The sequence below is a fragment of the Nerophis ophidion genome, linkage group LG17, assembly GCF_033978795.1.
Source record: "Nerophis ophidion isolate RoL-2023_Sa linkage group LG17, RoL_Noph_v1.0, whole genome shotgun sequence".
In the NCBI taxonomy this organism is placed as follows: Eukaryota; Metazoa; Chordata; class Actinopteri; order Syngnathiformes; family Syngnathidae; genus Nerophis; species Nerophis ophidion.
This window is the reverse complement of record NC_084627.1, coordinates 11,405,724-11,426,927: the sequence shown is the minus strand read 5'-3', so window position 1 is coordinate 11,426,927 and position 21,204 is coordinate 11,405,724. Positions and strand designations below refer to the sequence as shown.

The window sequence follows — 21,204 nt, the reverse complement described above, 5'->3', positions numbered from 1 at the left end:
ATTTGAGTGTGATGTAAGCTTGGACTTTAAATCCTACTGAATAGCTCTTAATCTACTTCCCTTAATGCCATTTCAAATTACCGGTATTGAAATAAGCATCCTCCATTTTGAAAATGATGACAGGGGAAGTGTCACTCGTGACGTCAAGAGTTTGACCAGGAAGTAATACTAAGTGCGCTAATTATTTTGTGAAGCGAGTTTTACCCGGCAGTAATTCTAGGCAGGCGCTTACTATATGCCCTGCGGCAATTCAAGGAAATTCGGTAAATTGTCTATCTGCGATGAGGTGGCGACTTGTCCAGGGTGTATGCCGCCTTCCGCCCGATTGTAGCTGAGATAGTCGCCAGCGCCCCCCCGTGACGCCAAAAGGGAATAAGCGGTAGAAAATTGATGTATGGATGTCTATCTGTGTTGGTCCTGCGATGAGGTATTGACTTGTCCAGGGTGTACACCGCCTTCCGCCCGATTGTAGCTGAGATAGGCACCAGCGACCCTAAAAAAGGGAATAAGGGGTAGAAAATGGATGGATGGACTGTAAATCTATATATATATATATATATATATATATATATATATATATATAAAAATGGGTATTTCTGTCTGTCATTTCGTCGTACATTTTTTTCCTTTTACAGAAGGTTTTTTGTAGAGAATAAATGATGGAAAAAAAACACTTAATTGAACAGTTTAAAAGAGGAGAAAACACATAAAATATGAACATTTATTTTTTAAACATAGTTTATCTAAAATTTCTACTCTTTAAAATTCAACCGAAAAAATTAAGAGAAAAATTAGCTAATTCGAATGTTTTTGATAAACTTAAAATAATTTATGGAACATCATTAGTCATTTTTCCTGATTAAGATTAATTTTAGAATTTTGATGACATGTTTTAAATAGGTTAAAATCCAATCTGCACTTTGTTAGAATATATAACAAATTGGACCAAGCTATATTTCTAACAAAGACAAATCATTATTTCTTAGATTTTCAAAAACACAAATTTTAAAAGAAATTCAAAAGACTTTGAAATAAGATTTAAATTTGATTCTACAGATTTTCTAGATTTGCCAGAATAATTTTTTGGAATTTCAATCATAAGTTTGAAGACATTTTTCAGAAATATTCTTCGTCGAAAAAACAGAAGCTAAAATGAAGAATTAAATTAAAATGTATTTATTATTCTTTACAATAAAAAAAAAAATACTTGAACATTGATTTAAATTGTCAGGAAAGAAGAGGAAGGAATTTAAAAGGTAAAAAGGTATATGTGTTTAAAAAACCTAAAATCATTTTTGAGGTTGTATATTTTCTCAAAAATTTTCTGTCTGAAAGTTATAAGAAGCAAAGTAAAAAAAAATATATATATATATATTTAAACAAATGAAGACCAAGTCTTTAAAATATTTTCTTGGATTTCTTCTATTTGAGTTTTGTCTCTCTTAGAAATAAAAATGTCGAGCACAGCGAGACCGGCTTGCTAGGAAAAAAATAAAATGTAAAAAAATAGAGGCAGCTCACTGGTAAGTGCTGCTATTTGAGCTATTTTTAGAACAGGCCAGCGGGCGACTCATCTGGTCCTTACAGGCGACCTACGCCATGCCGCTCCTAGGAGGTAGATATATAAAACTGATGGTTTGGCTTTTCCAAGTTAGGAGTGCTTCATTTTTGAGCGGACCTCCTCCAGGAACTGCAGTCCTGTATAATGACACTCGCTTGTAATAAAGCAACTTTTGGTTCATTACAGCGTCTCAGACGTGTCTTAAGATCCAGCCGCACTGGCGTGTCACCCTTCTGCGAGGACGAGGATGACAAGACCAGAAATACACATCACTTGCTCGGGAACATGTGGACAAAAGCCACATTTTATTTAAAAAAACAAAAAAAAAATGAGATTAAATCACTCAGACACCCAAAGTTTAAAAGTTCTGTCGTAGGAGCACGTGGCGATCAGTTTGCCATCAGGTGACACGTCCACGCCCATCACCTAAAAAACAAATGTGAATTAGTGAATTATATTATATTAGTGAATTATATTATATTTGTGAGGTTTCGAAAATTTTACAGTGCGTATTATTCGTAGACGATACAAATTTATACTGTTCAGGAGATGACTTGAACATTTTAGCCAATAATATTAAAGAGGAAATGGTTAAACTAAAATTGTGGTTTGATATAAATAAATTATCTTTAAATTTGGAAAAGACTAAGTATATGGTATTCGGTAATAAAAGAAAGATAGAAGTTAGTTTATCCATAAACAATGTGAAAATTGAGAAGGTGTCTGAAATCAGATTTCTTGGGGTCATCTTAGATGAAAAGTTGACATGGAAAGCTCATATAATGCATGTGAAAAATAAGATATCTAAAAGCTTATTTATTTTGAACAAGGTTAAATATAGTTTTCCATACAACACAATGAGAATGTTATATTGCTCAATTATTCTACCTTATTTCAATTATTGTGCAGAAATATGGGGAAATACATATCATAGCAACATAATGCCTTTATTTCTTTCACAGAAAAGAGCAATTCGAATCATTTTTAAAGTAGGATATAGAGACCACACAAATTCACTCTTCATTAGGTCAGGATTACTAAAACTAAAAGACATTGTAGAATTGAATACACTATTAATGATGTTCAAAGCGAGAAATAAAGTTCTTCCGAAGGACATACAAAAGTTATTTGTGTTCACATCTGAAGATGAGAACCACAGAAGGCCGAATGACTTTAAACATCCAAGAGTGCGAACAAATTTGAAACAAATGTGCTTGTCTGTTGTTGGTGTGAAAGCATGGAATTCTCTAAACAAAGACTTAAAAAGCTGTAAGAATATATTTGTGTTTAAAAAAAGTTATAAAAAGAGAAAACTGAAATTATATCAAACTGAGTTTTGATTTGGATTGGACGTGTCATTGTGAAAGTGCTTAAAGGAAAATGGAAAAGTATGTTGGAGTTCGGGTGTTGGTGGAGGGAACAGTTGTAATTAATCTAAAATACTGTAATTTGTGTTAAAAAAAAGGGGCAGATAAATATAAGAATATAATTCTTCCATCTGCTCCTTTCTGATCATGGAAATGTATAAGAAAGAAAAACAAAAAAAACAATGACAGTGTCAATTGTACGTGGCTTGTAAATATGCATTTTCATGAAAGGAATAAAAATAAATGATGATGATGATGATGATATTTATATAGCGCTTTTCTCAAGTGACTCAAAGCGCTTTACATAGTGAAACCCAATGTCTAAGTTACATTTAAACCAGTGTGGGTGGCACTGGGAGCAGGTGGGTAAAGTGTCTTGCCCAAGGACACAACGGCAGTAACTAGGATGGCACAAGCGGGAATCGAACTTGCAACCCTCAAGTTGCTGGCACGGCCACTCTACCAACCGAGCTATGCCGCCCATGCAAAGAATGTGCTTACTGTTATATTTTCTTCAAAAAACATACAAATAAAGCAAAGATTTTACCTTTCCCTCGTGTCCTGCCAGGGTCTTCAGCGGCATCCAACCAGGATGACTCCAAACCTTAGCCATGTTGTCATATGCACACGTCAACAGGAAGTGGCCGTCTGTTGCTGCAGGCACACACACATTCAATTAGTCAATACATCTATGTTTGTTTATATAGTAAGTAAATATTTGCCTGACACCGTAAAAACGACCGTAGATTTTACAGTAAAACAGAGGTACAGTTTTCCCATTTACAGTATACATAGTCAAAAACATTGTACATGTTATGCTAAAATTTTGGCAGCTATATTCTACACTAAAATCTACATATTTTTCTTACAGTGTACGTAAAAAAATATAACAAAAAATAATTGTGTAATGAAGCAATTTAAAATGTATATAGTATATTTCAAATATATTATCACACATTCCAAACATCAAAATAATTACATAAATATCTGCTTGACTGTTGATACTGAATCAACTTTTCCATCAAATTGTACAATGTAAAACTTATTTTTCGTTAAAAAACTTCTGCCAGAATTTTACTGTAAAAACGCAAAACAAAAAAGTGTAATATTGTTTTTCCGTTTACAGTAATACACCGTAAAAACAACGACCGTAGATTTTACAATAAAACAGCGGTACTGTTTTCCCATTTACAGTATACATAGTAAAAAATATGGTACATTTTATGATAAAATTTTGGCAGCTAAACTTCACTCTAAAATCTACATTTATTTCTTACAGTTTACGTACAAATATATAACAATAAATAATTGTGTAATGAAGCAATTTAAATTGTACATAGTATATTACAAATATATTATCACACTTTGCAAATATGAAAATAAGTACTTAAATATCTGCTTGACTGTTGATTCTGAAGCAACTTATCCATCAAATTGTACAATGTAAAACCTATTTTTTGTTAAAAAACGGTTGCCAGAACTTTACTGTAAAAACGCAAAACAAAAAAGTGTAATATTGTTTTTCCGTTTACAATAATACACCGTAAAAACGACAGTAGATTTTACAGTAAAACAGTGGTACTGTTTTCCCATTTACAGTATACATAGTAAAAAACATTGTACATGTTATGCTAAAATTTTGGCAGCTATATTCTACACTAAAATCTACATATTTTTCTTACAGTGTACGTAAAAAAATATAACAACAAAAAATAATTGTGTAATGAAGCAATTTAAAATGTATATAGTATATTTCAAATACATTACCACACATTCTAATCAAAATAATTACATAAATATCTGTTTGACTGTTGATACTGAAGCAACTTTTCCATCAAATTGTACAATGTAAAAATTATTTTTCAGTAAAAAAAAAAAAAGGTAGCTCAGTTCCCGGTATTTTACAGTAAAAAAAAAAAAAAGTGTAATATTGTTTTGCCATTTACAGTAATGCACCGTAAAAACGACCATAGATTTTACAGTAAAACAGTGGTAGTTTTCTAATTTACAGTACCCGCGACTCCGACATCTATGTTTATTTATATAGCCCTAAATCACAAGTGTCTCAAAGGGCTGCATAAGCCACAACCATATCCTTGGTTCAGAGCCCACATAAGGGCAAGGAAAAACTCACAACCCGTTACATTAGCATCAATGCTAAGGCTAAAGGCGATCATCCAACAAGGTCATATTTTTGAACTGAATGGCTTATATCACATGTGTCAAACTCAAGGCCCGCCCCCTCATTTTATGTGGCCCGCAAAGGCCTGGAATTACCATGCGTCTATTTCTTTCTAAAGTATGTCAACTTTCTCTTTTGACATAAAAAAAAATACATGTACCGTATGCAATGTCATATATCTTAATATAAAACTTAATCTAATATTCCAAACATCAAAATAAGTACTTAAATATCTGCTTGACTCCTGATTTTGAAGCTACTGATCCATCAAATTGTACAATGTAAAAATACTTTTTCTGTAAAAAACTGTCGGCAGAATTTTACAATAAAAGTGCAAAACAAAAAAGTGTAATATTGTTTTTCCATTTACAGTAATACACCGTAAAAACAACGACCGTAGATTTTACAGTAAAACAGTGATACTGTTTTCCCATTTACAGTATACATAGTAAAAAATATGGTACATTTTATGCTAAAATTTCGGCAGCTAAACTTTACTCTAAAATCTACATATTTTTCTTACAGTTTATGTACAAATATATAACAATAAATAATTGTGTAATGAAGCAATTTAAAATGTATATATTATTCACTGTTACTAATATATTATCACACAGTCAAATGTCAAAATAAGTACTTAAATATCTGCTTGACTCATGATTCTGAAGCAACTTATCCATCAAATTGTACAATGTAAAACCTATTTTTCGTTAAAAAACGGTTGCCAGAACTTTACTGTAAAAACGCAAAACAAAAAAGTGTAATATTGTTTTTCCGTTTACAGTAATACACCGTAAAAACAACGACCGTAGATTTTACAGTAAAACAGTGGTACTGTTTTCCCATTTACAGTATACATAGTAAAAAACATTGTACATGTTAAGCGAAAATTTTGGCAGCTATATTTTACAGTAAAATCTACATATTTTTCTTACAGTGTACGTAAAAAAATATAACAACAATAAATAATTGCGTAATGAAGCAATTTAAAATGTATATAGTATATTACAAATATATTACCACACATTCCAAACATCAAAATAATTACTTAAATATCTGCTTGATTCATGATTTTGAAGCAACTTATCCATCAAATTGTACAATGTAAAAATTATTTTTCGGTAAAAAAAACTGGTAGCTCAGTTGCCAGTATTTTACAGTAAAAAAGCACTAAACAAAAATGGGTAATACTGTTTTTCCGTTTACAATAATACACCGTAAAAATAACGACCGTAGATTTTACAGTAAAACAGTGGTACAGTTTTCCCATTTACAGTATACATAGTAAAAAACTGTGTACATTTTATGGTAAAATTTCAGCAGCTAAACTTCACTCTAAAATCTACATATTTTTCTTACAGTGTACATAAAAATAGAACAACAATAAATAATTGTGTAATGAACCAATTTAAAATGTATATTATCACACATTCCAAACATCAAAATAATTACTTAAATATCAGCTCGACTGTTGATTCTGAAGCAACTTTTCCATCAAATTGTACAATGAAAAACTTATTTTTCAGTAAAAAAAAAATGGTAGCTCAGTTGCCAGTATTTTACAGTAAAAAAGAAAAAGTGTAATATTGTTTTGCCATTTACAGTAATACACCGTTAAAACGCCCATAGATTTTACAGTAAAACAGTGGCACTGTTTTCTAATTTACAGTACCCGCGACTCCGAAGGGAATAAGTGGTAGAAAATGGATGGATAGTAAAAAACATGGTATATTTTATGGTAAAATTTCGGCAGCTAAACTTTACTCTAAAATCTACATATTTTTCTTACAGTTTACGTTAAAATACATAACAATAAATAATTGTGTAATGAAGCAATTTAAAATGTATATAATATAAGTGGCCCTCTAACTGCAAAGTGGCCCCCAATGAAAAGGTGTTTGACACCACTGCCTTATATCCATTGGCTCAGAAAACATCTTACGCTGGAATCGGACACCTGACAACAGGTTCTGGTGGGCGGGGACTGTGTACAGGCACTTCCTGTTCCTCAGATCCCAAACCTTGCAGGTGTTGTCTCCACTTCCTGATGCTAGGTGGTAGCTGAGAAGAACATACGTCCAGGTAAAACATTTAAGCTCCGTCCTTCCGCTTCACCTTCAACGTGAACCCAAAGTGGGTCTGATGTGCTCTCTTGTGATTGGCTGACCCGTTAGGTGAGAAGTGCACGCTGTAGATCTCTTTCAGGTGTCCTTCGAGGAAGACGACACAGCGTCCTGTGCGAAGATCCCAAACTCTCCCAAAGGCATCCAGTCCACTACGGCGTGTATGATAGTAAAGATGTGTGTGTACTGTATAGTAGAACAATGTTCTAATGTAGCACTAGTACTTACCCGGTAGCAGCCAGTGATCCATCAGGATGAAAATGGATGTCATGAACTCCTTTACTGTGTCCTTCTTGATGAAGAATCTCCTCCTTGACTTCCAGATCCCAAAGACGCCATGAATGGTCGTAGCTACAAGCACACAGGTGTGACCGGGGGGGCGGGGCTTCGTACATACTGTATATGTGGAGGCTATTGTTAGCATGTGCGTTAGCAGGAGCGTCTTTTACCATGTCGTTCCCAGGAACCTTCCGGACGGATGCCAACAAACGCGGGACACTCGCTCACTGTGACCCTCGATGTCCGCCACTGGCTCGTCACTATGGCAACCACAGAGAGAATGTGTTACTTTTCACTAGGGATTGACCGATTATCGATATTTCTCATTTTATTGTATGTATCAGTAGCTACAACAGAACTACATCAGCAGATAGAAGAAATAGACATATTATACCAGTACAGTTCTCCCTCGCTACAACACGCTTCACTTTACAGATTTTTTTGTGTGTGTAATTTTTTTACAGTCGCATGTTTTTTTTGTTTTTTTTACAGCATATAAATGCGCAGTGTTCTGCGTCCTGATTGGCCAAAAGATTGTAGACCATTGTCAATCAATCTTCTTCATGCCATGTGTCCTGTACGGCAGTGGTCCCCAACCACCGGGCCAAAGAAATTTTTTTTATTCATTTTTATTAAAAAAAAAATAAAATAAAATAAAAATATATATATATATATATATCCATCCATTTTCTACCGCTTGTTCCCTTTTTTTTGGGGTCGCTGGCGCCTATCTCAGCTACAATCGGGCGGAAGGCGGGGTACACCCTGGACAAGTCGCCACCTCATCGCAGGGCCAACACAGATAGACAGACAACATTCACACTCACATTCACACACTAGGGCCAATTTAGTGTTGCCAATCAACCTATCCCCAGGTGCATGTCTTTGGAAGTGGGAGGAAGCCGGAGTACCCGGAGGGAACCCACGCATTCACGGGGAGAACATGCAAACTCCACACAGAAAGATCCCGAGCCCGGTTTTGAACCCAGGACTGCAGGACCTTCGTATTGTGAGGCAGACGCACTAACCCCTCTGCCACCGTGAAGCCCATATATATCGATATATATAGTTAAGCCCATATATATCTATATATATATATATATATATATATATATATATATATATATATATATTTTTTTTTTTTTTTTTTTTTAATTATTAAATCAACATAAAAAACACAATATAAACACCTACAATTAGTGCACCAACCACAAAAACCTCCCTTTTTCATGACAAAAACGTCCCTTTTTCCATGACAAAGAAAAAATAAATAAAATAAAATTTTAAAAAAAGGATTCCCCCTCCCCCCACTGGGCCGCGGGACAAATTATTAAGCGTTGACCGGTCCGCGGATACAAAAAGGTTGGGGACCACTGCTGTACGGTACAGAATGTATACTGTGGTGGGGGATATAATCCTGAACATGACTTTAAAGTGCATCCGGCAGTGGAGACTCCTCTATGGAATGCCCTCTCGCACCTTCATAATGCAGGACGAAACCAAAAGTGCAGGATTTAAGTCCCAAAAAGATGCTGCGACTTCGGTTATCTGTGGAAATGCTGCGGGCTTTATGATAAAACCCGGGCTTATTAATAGGTAAAAAGAAATCCTAGAGCCCTAAAAACCAGGTTTTGAACTTTGGTTTCATTCTTTAATAAAGTACTCTGTAATTATGTTTTTAAATCCACAAAGGTTTCAACTTTGAGAGTGTTTTAACGAGAGAAATGTGAGAAAAGTTTATAAAGTGTGTGGTTAGGGCTTTTGCAGACTTCAAATAAATATAAGAAGCAAAAAAACATACACTGTGCAGTACTGTAAATGAAAAAAACAATCAATGAAAAAAAAACACCCTATAAACAAAAAAAAACATTCACAGTAAATAAATAAAAAAAACATCATGTAAATGAAAAAACATAATGAACGAAAACACATAAAAAACAGGGGGGAAAAAATAAACTACTATACGGATTTCACTTAAAGCGGGTACTTTTTGGAACATAACTGCCGTGTTAAACGAGGGAACATCCATCCATTTTTTACCGCTTATTCCCTTTGGAGTCACAGGGGGCGCTGGTGCCAATATCAGCTACAATCGGGCGGAAGGCGGTTTTCACCCTGGACAAGTAGTCCCCTTAGCGCAGAACGAGGGAACACTATTTAAAAAAATTACATATTTTTTTTATTATAGTAAAAAAAATAAAGAAGTAGGTAGTCGTAACCAAGCATCAGCATTTTTGCCCTGCATGAGAAAGGTTCACTTTTTGCCTCATTTAAGAATGAAAATCAATCTCATTGTTAATAATTCTCCCCAAATATGTTTCGATATCTGACAGGGCATTTATTTGAGTTCTTGTGAGAATTTTTCTCCAGTGTGCTTACGCAGCCATGCCCCCACTCCGTGCTGGCTGCCTACACTACGTTTCTTCTTCCTAGCCGTCAAAACGATTTTTGCCGGGAAATCCAGTTTTTGTCCTTCCCTCCTAGCGTCAACCCGGTTTGTTTGTGTTGCTACTGCAGCGATAAAGTCGCCCGACAAGCTGCCCTCCTTCTCCTTCTGCTTGCTTCCTGCTGTCTTACCTTTCCAGGTTCCAAAGCTTCACTGATCCATCTGCAGCACAAGAGGCCAAACTGACATCTGATTGGTCGAGAGACACTCCGGCCTGCGGACGAAAAACCACTGCTCCCACGTTGGTGTTGTGACCTTCAGACATAGAAAGGCAGCAATATAAATCAACAATGTGATCAAAACCCTTATTCCTACATCTTAAAGGCCTACTGAAAGCCACTAGTCTGATAGTTTATATATCAATGATGAAATATTAACATTGCAACACATGCTAATACGGCCGCTTTAGTTTACTAAATTGCAATTTTATATTTCCCGCGAGGTATCTTGTTGAAAACGTCGCGGAATGATGACGCTTATGTGCTTGTGACGTTATTGGTTGGAGCGGACATGTTCTCCCAGCACCACTCACGGCGAAAAGTAATCTGTTTTTATCGCATTATTACATGGTATTTTGGACTTCTGTGTTGCTGAATCTTTTGCAATTTCTTCAATTAGTAATGGAGACTATAAAGAAGAAAGATATTGGTGGAAAGCGGTGGATTGCAGCTGCCTTTAGCAACCGAAACACAGCCAGTGTTTCTTTGTTTGTTGTGAAGCTTTAACAAAGAACATGTTTCTCTACCACATGTCAACCAGCAAGTTTTTGGGAGGGAAAATTGTGATATTAAGTCGGCTCTTACCGGAGACTTGAGCGGATTATGCGACCTCCTGCAGCAGCTGTCAAAAAGCAGCTGTGATCTTGGCTCCTCCATGGCTTCCATCAGAGACACTGGCGGTCACCGCAGCCCTCCGACTTTCAGGTATGACTTTATAATCTCACTAAACATTATTAACACAATAAGCAGATAAGGGATTTTCCAGAATTATCTTGGTAAAACGTGTCTAATAACATTTGAATCGCTGCCGTCGCCTGGAGCCGTCGCCTTTTCTTTTAATAGTGCTTCACTCTAACTTTCCTCATCCACGAATCTTTCATCCTCGCTCAAATTAATGGGGGAAATCGTCGCTTTCTCGGTCCGAATCTCTCTTGCTGCTGGTGGCTATGATTATTAACAATGTGAGGATGTGAGGAGCCCTACAACCCGTGACGTCACGCGCACACCGTCTGCTACTTCCGGTACAGGCAAGGCTTTTTTTATTAGCGTCCAAAAGTTGCGAACTTTATCGTCGACGTTCTCTACTAAATCCTTTCAGAAAAAATATGGCAATATCGCGAAACGATCAAATATGACACATAGAATGGAACTGTTATCCCCATTTAAATAGGAAAATCTCATTTCAGTAAGCCTTTAATTTTCACACATTTCACAAACTTTTTCTAAATTGTGACCTCATATGGAGGTTTGACAAACATGTGAGGGTCCGCCCACCTCTTAGTGTGCGAATCGGGGTGCAGTCAGGGACGGACCACAGCTTACACAAACCGCTCCTATGGGGATTAGCTCATGTTAGCATAACATTAGCTCAATCAGTGTGTGTGTGTGTGTTTGTGTGTGTGTGTGTGTGTGTGTGTGTGTGTTACCAAGAGGCCGTAGCCAGCATTTTGGAGTCGGGACTAAAGTGGCAGAAGCTGATTGGTCGATCGTCGCCGATTTGACTGCAGAAGTTGTTCAAGTACTGAAAAAGAAGAACATTTGTTTGACCTTTCGATACTGAACCTTAAAAACTTTATCGTAATAATGATTAAAAACCTTCTAAAAAAGGAGAAAATAGCGTACTATTCGGACTATAAGGCGCACTTAAAATCCTTTCATTTTCTCAGATTTCGACGGTGCGCCTAGTGTACGCAATAATTTTGGTCGCGCTTGCCGACCTCGAAGCTATTTTATTTGGTACATGTTGAAATGATAAGTGTGATCAGTAGATGGCAGTCACACATAAGAGATATGTGTAGACTGAAATGACTCAAGTAAACAATGCCAAAATTGTATATATTTATTTAAAATATGGAACATTACTCATTGCGTTTAAAAATCTATCAAATTTTTTTAGTACAACTTTGGTAAGCTATGAAGTGGCACCGCTTGATGGATGGAACTGTGCTTCAACATACGAGTATTATTATGGTGTGTGTGTAACGTAAGACATATTATCTGGCAATATGTTTTATAATATTATGCAAAAGGAACATTTTTTACCTTCTGGTACCTGCTGATCTGTATTTGGGATCTGCATATGTTCTCAAAATTTGCGCGCTATCGCCTTTGTAGTCCGTGCCCAGCTTCTTCTTTTTCTCTATCTTCTTGTTATGTGACATTCATCCTCCGCTGTTGCCATTTCTAATATAAAGTAGTATAAAGTTCTTACTTCTACCTGTCAGTAAACTTGCTATGAAAGCGTTAAAACATACCGGTGTAGTGAGTTTACATTATTCACCCAAGGAACTTTAGCTATTAGAGAGTTCCGGTCGGATGGTTTTTCACTGGACACATTTCCGGCGTTGTTGTTGCACTAGCGAACCACGGATGAGGAGATGCTGCTTCGTTATTGATTGAAGTAAAGTCTGAATGTCATTAAAACAGTTAGCTCCATCTTTTGACACTTCTTCCAGTCCCATCCTTGCACGCTACACCGCTACTACAAAGATGACGGGGATAAGACGTTGTCCAAGGTGAGCCATAAATAAGACTGCCCACAAAACGGCGCATCCTGAAATGACTGTCAAAAAAGCAGCTTGAAGATGATTTGTAAAATATCACCAATACCAGTGGTTCTCAACCTTTTTTCAGTCATGTACCCCCTGTGAACATTTTTTTTAATTCAAGTACCCCCTAATCAGAGCAAAGCATTTTTGGTTTAAAAAAAGAGATAAAGAAGTAAAATACAGCACTATGTCACCAGTTTCTGATTTATTAAATTGTATAACAGTGCAAAATATTGCTCATTTGTAGTGGTCTTTCTTGAACTATTTGAAAAAAAAAGATATAAAAATAACTAAAAACTTGTTGAAAAAAAAAAAAAAGTGATTCAATTATAAATAAAGATTTCTACACATAGAAGTAATCATCAACTTAAAGTGCCCTCTTTGAGGATTGTAATAGAGATCCATCTGGATTCATTAACTTAATTATAAACATTTCATCAAAAAAAAAAAAAAAGAAATCTTTAACATCAATATTTATGGAACATGTCCACAAAAAATCTAGCTGTCAACACTGAATATTGCATTGTTGTATTTTTTTTCACAGTTTATGAACTTACATTCATATTTTGTTGAAGTATTATTTAATAAATATATTTATAAAGGATTTTTGAATTGTTGCTATTTTTAGAACATTTAATAAAAACTCTCACATACCCCTTGCCATACCTTCAAGTACCCCATTTGAGAACCACTGATCTATGCAACATTTTGACCAAAGAACCACCATTACATGTTATGTAGACTACAAGGTGTTTTACATTTAGGAAAAAAAAATAAAATATGATCCCTATAATCCGATGCGCCTTATATATGAAAATAAACCTGACTAGACCCGCTCGTCGTGAAGACCTATGGTCCGGAAAATACTGGAAACACTTCAAAGAGTCCTAGGCTGTTGGGTTTGTGCAGTAATTTTACTTCTCAACTAAACATAGTTGATGCTAATTCACCTGTTTGTTCTCTTTTTATCCTAATGAGAGTCAATAAAGAACCAAATCGGAATCTTACATATCAATAATATCATCATCAATTCCCATCCTGAACTACAAGACTAATGTTTTGAAGCCACAAACAAAGTCTATGCTCACTCTCAGGGTCTTGTGGAGCTCTTGTTGTCGGACAGTTCTGGCTGCCTCACACATATCCTTCTGGGCCCTGGCCGCATCCAGACGCTTAATAGCCCTGGCAGACCAATCAGAGTAGAGAACACACACATTTTGATATTTGATTTGAAGGACTCTATGGTCTTGACACTGTCCCCACACACAAGCTGGCTTAAAAGATGTTTACAGAACTAAGATACTCTGGAACCACTTTGTCATAAAGACAACCAAGAATCCAAACTTAAGTGTCACTGAACTCTCATTGGTCGAGTCGTTGGCCAAATACCTGGGTAGAGAGTAACGGGCCAACCAAAGACGAGCATCCTTGAGGGGGGCGGGCCCTTCGTGGTACCACGTCTGGTGACACTGTAATTGGTCAGGAAAAAAACAAAACATCTTTTAATGTCACAAAACACTCTTGAGTGAGTGCGTGTGTGTGTGTTCTGACAATGCTGACTTAATGGGGGCATAGCTCTATTTACACAGTCACCTATAGGGGACCTCTGACGGTATGGGGACAAAAAAACAGGTCCCCTAAAGCAGTGGTTCTCAACCTTTTTTCAGTGATGCCCTGTTATCATTTTTGTAATCCAAGTACCCCCTAATCAGAGCAAAGCATATTTGGTTGAAAAAAAAATATTAAGAAGTAAAATACAGCACTATGTCATCAGTTTCTGATTTATTAAATTGTATAGCAGTGCAAAATATTGCTTATTTTTAGTGGTCTTTCTTGAACTATTTGGAAAAAAGGATATAAAAATAACAAAAAAATTGTTGAAAAATAAACAAGTGATTCAATTATAATAAAGATTTGTACACTTCAACTTAAAGTGCCCTCTTTGGGGATTGTAATAGAGATCCATCTGGATTCATGAACTTAATTCTAAACATTTCTTCACAAAAAAAAGCAATCTTTAACAATATGAATGGAACATGTCCACAAAAAATCTAGCTGTCAACACTGAAAATTGCATTTCTTTTCACAGTTTATGAACTTACATTCATATTTTGTTGAAGTATTATTCAATAAATATATTTATAAAGGATTTTTGAATTGTTGCTATTTTTAGAATATTTTAAAAAAATCTCACGTACTCCTTCAAGTACCCCTAGGGGTACGCGTACCCCCATTTGAGAACCACTGCCCTAAAGGGAAACCTTTTTAAAGTTAAAGTTAAAGTACCAATGATTGTCACACACACTTTTGGTGTGGCGAATTTATTCTCTGCATTTGACCCATCACCCTTGATCACCCCCTGGGAGGTGAGGGGAGCAGTAAGCAGCAGCGGTGCCGCGCCCGGGAATCATTTTTGGTGATTTAACCCCCAATTCCAACCCTTGATGCTGAGTGCCATGCAGGAAAGGAATGTGTCCCATTTTTATAGTCTTTGGTATGACTTGGCCAGGATTTGAACTTACAACCTACAAATCTCAGGGCGGACACTCTAGCCACTAAGCCACTGAGTAGAAATGATGGATTTTAAATGATAGTTGGATCAATTCTGAAGATGCCTGAGTGATTTTTAAGCTTTGGCCTATAAAACATGTTTACTGGTTAGTTTAAGTGTGAGACATTAACACAGCAGCCCCCTCATCTGGCTGCAGCTGGTACTGCACCCGCTGCTCTGCTCACACTTCTTCGGCGTATGGTTAATCACTTTTTTATTTTTAAATGGTCCTCATGACTCACGTACACATTTGTGTGAATTATGAAAAACTATTTAAATTTGGACCCCATGAACCATATTAACTCTTTTTCCCCAGGGTCCCCAGTAAGAATGATCAGAGTGGCCGTGCGCAACCCGAGGGTCCCTGGTTCAAATCCCACCTAGTACCAACTTCGTCACGTCCGTTGTGTCCTGAGCAAGACACTTCACCCTTGCTCCTGATGGGTGCTGGTTGGCGCCTTGCATGGCAGCTCCCTCCATCAGTGTGTGAATGTGTGTGTGAATGGGTAAATGTGGAAGTAGTGTCAAAGCGCTTTGAGTACCTTGAAGATAGAAAAGCGCTATACAAGTACAACCCATTTATCATTTATTTATTTACTTCATCAATCCAGAGATTTAAAAACGTGTATGATCTAACTGGGCAGTGGACATTTTACCTAAAAAAAAAATGTATGCCTCCACAACCTGTAGAAAGGGTGGTCCCCACAAGTGATGATCAAAAACTTGGTCCCCATTCCAAATGATAACCAGTGTGTGTGTGTGTGTGTGTGTGTGTGTGTGGTTAGGGATGTAACAATAGGAAAATTTCATATCACGATTATTGTCACCAAAATGATCATGTTATCATTATTACAGCATTTTTGAATGTGCTCTGAAACTACTCATACACACTTATAACCAAACTTTCTTAAAACATTTAATACAATAAACAAATAGTCACACAGTATACTATATATCCTATAGGTTTGATGCGGAAAATTGCATAGCTTAGTTGCTCAGATAGTAATATGTTTACCGTATTTTTCGGATTATGAATTGCTCCGGAGTGTACGTCGCACCAGCCGAAAATGCATAATAAAGAAGGAAAAAAAACATATATACGTCGCACTGGAGTTTAAGTCGCATTTTTTTGGGGAAATTTATTTGATGAAATCCAACACCAAGAATAAACATTTGAAGGCCAATTTAAAATAAATAAAGAATAGTGAACAACAGGCTGAATAAGTGTAGGTTATATGAGGCATAAATAAGCAACTGAGAAGGTGCCTGCTATGTTAACATAACATATTATGGTAAGAGTCATTCAAATAACTAGAACATATAGAACATGCTATATGTTTACCAAACAATCTGTCACTCATAATCGATAAATCCCATTAAATCTTCTTCCTCGATGTCGCTTCTAAAAAACTCTGCCAACTCCAAATATATGCGCCGATTCCTCTTGTCGTTTTCTGCTGCATATTTCACTACGTCCAGCTTGTAAACTGCAGTACATGATTTCCTTTTCGCTGCCATTTTTGTTCAGCCCTTCTCGGTTTTTATAAGTTACCGCCAACGTTGAAACGATCCATTTTAATAGCTACGGCAGTAGCATATTGCATATAGCAGTTAGCATTCAATGACCCACAATGCACTTCTGCCATGACCCTCCTTCGCCGAATTCTTATTGGTTGACGTGTGTGTGACGATTGCTGACATTTTCTTCGTCTCTTCCGCGATTGAGATAAATAATTTTATTTTATATTTTACGGTAATGTGTTAATAACTTCACACATAAGTCGCACCCCTAAGTAAAATATGAAAAAAACTGCGATTTATAATCCGAAAAATACGGTATATAGGTTAGGATTGGGAATTGTTGTTTATGAATTAAAAAGAGGTTAATGTCTCGTTTTCAAGTTATTGTTCTTCGGTCAATGGTCAACAAAGCAAAAAAAACAGTTGTACATTCATAGATTGAAAATAAAAAGTTGTACATTCATACATTGAAAATAAAAAATGTTACAGACCGAAAGGGTTTAGGCTGAAGTTAAACACTTATTGCGCCTAACCCTATAAACAATTTCAAGTACAAAATAAACTTCCGAAAGTTATAAAAAGTCCTTTGCACAACTTATTATAAATACACATTATAAACAACATGAACGTAGTTCAATTTTATACACAGTACAGGCATGTGAAATATCCCTGTGTACATATAGACCTTTGCACTAATTATATATACAATATATACAAACAATTGTACTTCTATTATTATTTATATCTCATGTTTAATTTTTAATTAACATTAATCATAGTATTAACTACAATGTTAATTCAAGAGTGATATATTTTTTTCAAGACATTGGTCTTAAAGTGTTTTTTAAATGTGTGAATGGAACTGGAACATTTGAAGGAATCATCCAAGCTGTTCCACAGTTGAACTCCTCTAACAGAAACACATCTACTTTTTAAGCTTGTTCTTATTTTTGCTTTCTGAAAGAAAGCTGAACCTCTGAGGTCATAGGGATCCTCTCTGGGTTTAAATCTCACTTGTAAACACCCAGGCAGCATGTGGTTATGAGCTTTGAAAGCCACAATAGTAGTATTGAGGTCAACAAGATCGTGCAGTTTTAATGTTTTTAATGTAATGAACAGAGCATTGGTATGGTCATGATAATTCGCATAAGTTACAATTCTAATCGCTTTCTTCTGAAGTAAAAGTATAGAGTTGATGTTTGATTTGTAATTGTTTCCCCAGATTTCAACACAATAGTTAAGATATGGGAGTATGAAAGAATTATATAACATGATAAGAGCCTTTTGATTCACAGAGTTTTTAATTTTATGTAACATAGCAATATTTTTTGCCATCTTTGTCTTAAGTATATTTATGTACAGTTTCCAATTTAACTTATCATCTATATAGATTCCCCAAAATTTTATTGAATACACCCTTTCTATCAATTCTTATATGACGCTGTATGTTATTTTTCCGATTTCCAAAAAATATATATTTAGTTTTATTTAGGTTGATTGATAGTTTATTGGCATCAAACCATTGCTTTAGTATGTGGAGCTCAATAGCGCCAGCTTGCTTCTCCAGTAAATTAGCCGAGTCACCTGTCCGGGATTTTATCAGAGTGGAGTTTTGTGAGCATTTTAATGTAAAACGATAATACTAATCGTAGGAAGTTTTACCGCAGTTTATCATCATAACGTTTATCGTTACATCCCTAGTGGGTGTCATGCCTACCTCGTCCTGCGATCGCTTGGATCGGTCTTCATCTCTCCTGGACTTCTTTAGAGCGTCTGGACCGATCACAGACAAAATACCACGTAGCCTAAAAAAAGTGGACAACGCGGCAGTAAAAGTACGTTTGTTTGTGTTGCATTCAGGGTCACAATAGTGTAAAGAATGTCACAAACCTCTCCCGTCGGTCAGCTGGCCCCTCCCCAAACAAAGTGATGGGCTCTGAGAGCATCCTGAGTCCTGCCTTGACCTCCGTGTCGTCTGTAGAAACTGTGATCTGTCGCGCTCGCCGCCGCCGCTCAAACTCTGCGAGCGCTTCTTGCTGTCGCTCATTGACATGCTCCTCCAGGTCCAGAGTTTCACCTGCAAAGCATCACCAGACAACCAGTCACATCCTGCTTCAGACATCAAGGCTGTGTTATAAAACAGTCACTCACAAGACGAGATGTTTATGTTTCCCGCCTCGATTCCTGCCTTCACGGCATCATTTCCTGTCACAAATCCGCTCAATGTCTCTGCCTTCAGGCGTTCGCGCTCTTTTTCCTCCAGGCTTCCATAGAAAACGCGACTTTTCTTTGGGGCGGGCACCAAATCCTCATCGTCTGACATCCTGAGTCTTGAAAAGGCCTAAAAGACTTCCTGCAAAAATTGAAAAAAGTGCAATAATCATGAAAGCAACATCTAAAAAGGTGCCCAAACACATTGAAGCATTGACGATGATGATGTCAATAATATACTTATTACAGTAGAACATTACAGTAGAACATTAGCAATCAGTTATTCGACCGCCAGCCAGCCGTTAAAAAAATAGACCTAAAAACTAGCAATCATCAATCTTCAATACGACATCCCTTTCGTCACTTGATTAACATTCTTGTGAGATGAATCTGGCTGCTGCGAGCTCATTATTAAGAAAAAAGACAGACAGGAAGGCGAGAAACACTTTTTGTTTCAACAGAGTCTTGCGCCGTACCTGCCCTCAAAATCTAAAGACCGACTGCACAGTTCTTACCTTCACAATAAAAGCGCTGCTTCATCCTGCCTGGGCTAACAAAATAAGAGTCTCAGAAAGCTGGCGTGCACATGCTAGCGAGCTATGGAGTTTTCCGCCAATGTATTTCTTGTAAAGTGTATAAAAAGGAGTATGGAAGTTGGGCAAATGAGATGCCAAAAAAACAACCACTTTCTTGTGGTATTGGACAGAAATTAGGACTTTTTTTCCCACCATTTGAAAATGTGGACGTTATCATCACTGCTGTCTGATTCCAATCAATGCAAGTCATCAGAATCAGGTCATACACCAATTTATATTCTTGTCTTCATGAAAGAAATTAATCTATATGTGTTAAACATGCTTGTATTATCATTAAACACCTTTAACTTGTTAACAAAAACATATATTTCATAAATAAATCAATATAAATGATATCTATGAATGAGGTAGATCCCCTCCACTTGGTCTATTGAAAAGTAGCTCGCCTGCAGAAAAAGTGTGTGCGTCGCTGCAGTAGAATATACTTATAAAGCTGCTCGTTTCATATCTGATGTTCACATGAATTCTTCGAATCGACAACAATACTGGCAAACATGATACCAACGTCCATACAGTCTTTTCACACACTGCAAAAAACTGTAAGAAAAGTAGGCAAAATTGGAGAAAACAATCAAATGTACAAAAAATATCGCTAAAGTATGTTCCATTTTGTCCACTAGCGACGCTGAGATCATTATTCTTGCGTTTGTTATGTCTCGTCTCCATTACTGTAACCTATTATTTTCGTGTCTCCCTATGTCTAGCATTAAGAGATTACAGTTGGTACAAAATGTGGCTGCTAGACTTTTGACAAGAACAAGAAAGTTTGATCATATCACGCCTACACTGTGTATACCTTTTATATACATATATACTTATACATATATACCTGTACTGGCTCACCTGAACTGGTTTCCTGTGCACTTAAGATGTGACTTTAAGGTTTTACTACTTACGTATAAAATACTACACGGTCTAGCTCCATCCTATCTTGCTGATTGTATTGTACCATATGTCCCGGCAAGAAATCTGTGTTCAAAGAACTCCGGCTTATTAGTGATTCCCAGGGCCCAAAAAAAGTCTGCGGGCTATAGAGCGTTTTCTATTGGGGCTCCAGTACTCTGGTAACAGTTAGAGATGCTACCTCAGTAGAAGCATTTAAGTCCCATCTTAAAACTCATTTGTAAACTCTAGCCTTTAAATGACCCCCCTTTAAATGACCAGTTGATCTGCCAGGGGGGGGGACAGATTTGGTGGGCATGGATGACGCGCTAGCTGTCCAAAGTTGGGACCCAGGGTGGACCACTCATCTGTGCATCAGTTGGGAACGTCTCTGTGCTGCTGAACTGTCTCCACTCAAGATGATCTCCTGCTAGCCCCGCTATAGACTGGACTCTCACTATTATGTTAGATCCACTATAGACTGGACTAACTATTATGTTAGATCCACTAAGGACTGGACTAACTATTATGTTAGATCCACTATGGACTGGACTCTCACATTATGTTAGATCCACTATGGACTGGACTCTCACTATTATGTTAGATCCACTGTGGACTGGACTAACTATGATGTTAGATCCACTATGGACTGGACTCTCACACTATTATGTTAGATCCACTATGGACTGGACTCTCACACTATTATGTTATAAATGAT

At 36.6% G+C, this 21,204-nt stretch overlaps 1 protein-coding gene across 1 annotated transcript in view; it reads right to left on the bottom strand.

Annotated features, from left to right (window-relative positions):
- Positions 1 to 1,838: 1,838 nt before the first annotated feature.
- prpf4 (PRP4 pre-mRNA processing factor 4 homolog (yeast)) overlaps positions 1,839 to 21,204 on the bottom strand; it is a 20,713-nt gene continuing 1,347 nt past the window's right edge. The window contains exons 2-15 of the mRNA XM_061876268.1: positions 18,949 to 19,150; positions 18,688 to 18,874; positions 18,515 to 18,602; positions 14,115 to 14,194; positions 13,814 to 13,907; positions 11,604 to 11,698; positions 11,452 to 11,510; positions 10,090 to 10,213; positions 7,683 to 7,772; positions 7,462 to 7,584; positions 7,278 to 7,385; positions 7,053 to 7,171; positions 3,476 to 3,582; positions 1,839 to 1,987 (exon numbers count right to left, since the gene is read on the bottom strand). Of these exons, the coding sequence (XP_061732252.1) occupies positions 1,901 to 1,987; positions 3,476 to 3,582; positions 7,053 to 7,171; positions 7,278 to 7,385; positions 7,462 to 7,584; positions 7,683 to 7,772; positions 10,090 to 10,213; positions 11,452 to 11,510; positions 11,604 to 11,698; positions 13,814 to 13,907; positions 14,115 to 14,194; positions 18,515 to 18,602; positions 18,688 to 18,874; positions 18,949 to 19,120 (1,533 nt within the window). The 5' untranslated portion in view covers positions 19,121 to 19,150 and the 3' untranslated portion in view covers positions 1,839 to 1,900. The remainder of the gene's footprint in view (positions 1,988 to 3,475; positions 3,583 to 7,052; positions 7,172 to 7,277; positions 7,386 to 7,461; positions 7,585 to 7,682; positions 7,773 to 10,089; positions 10,214 to 11,451; positions 11,511 to 11,603; positions 11,699 to 13,813; positions 13,908 to 14,114; positions 14,195 to 18,514; positions 18,603 to 18,687; positions 18,875 to 18,948; positions 19,151 to 21,204) is intronic.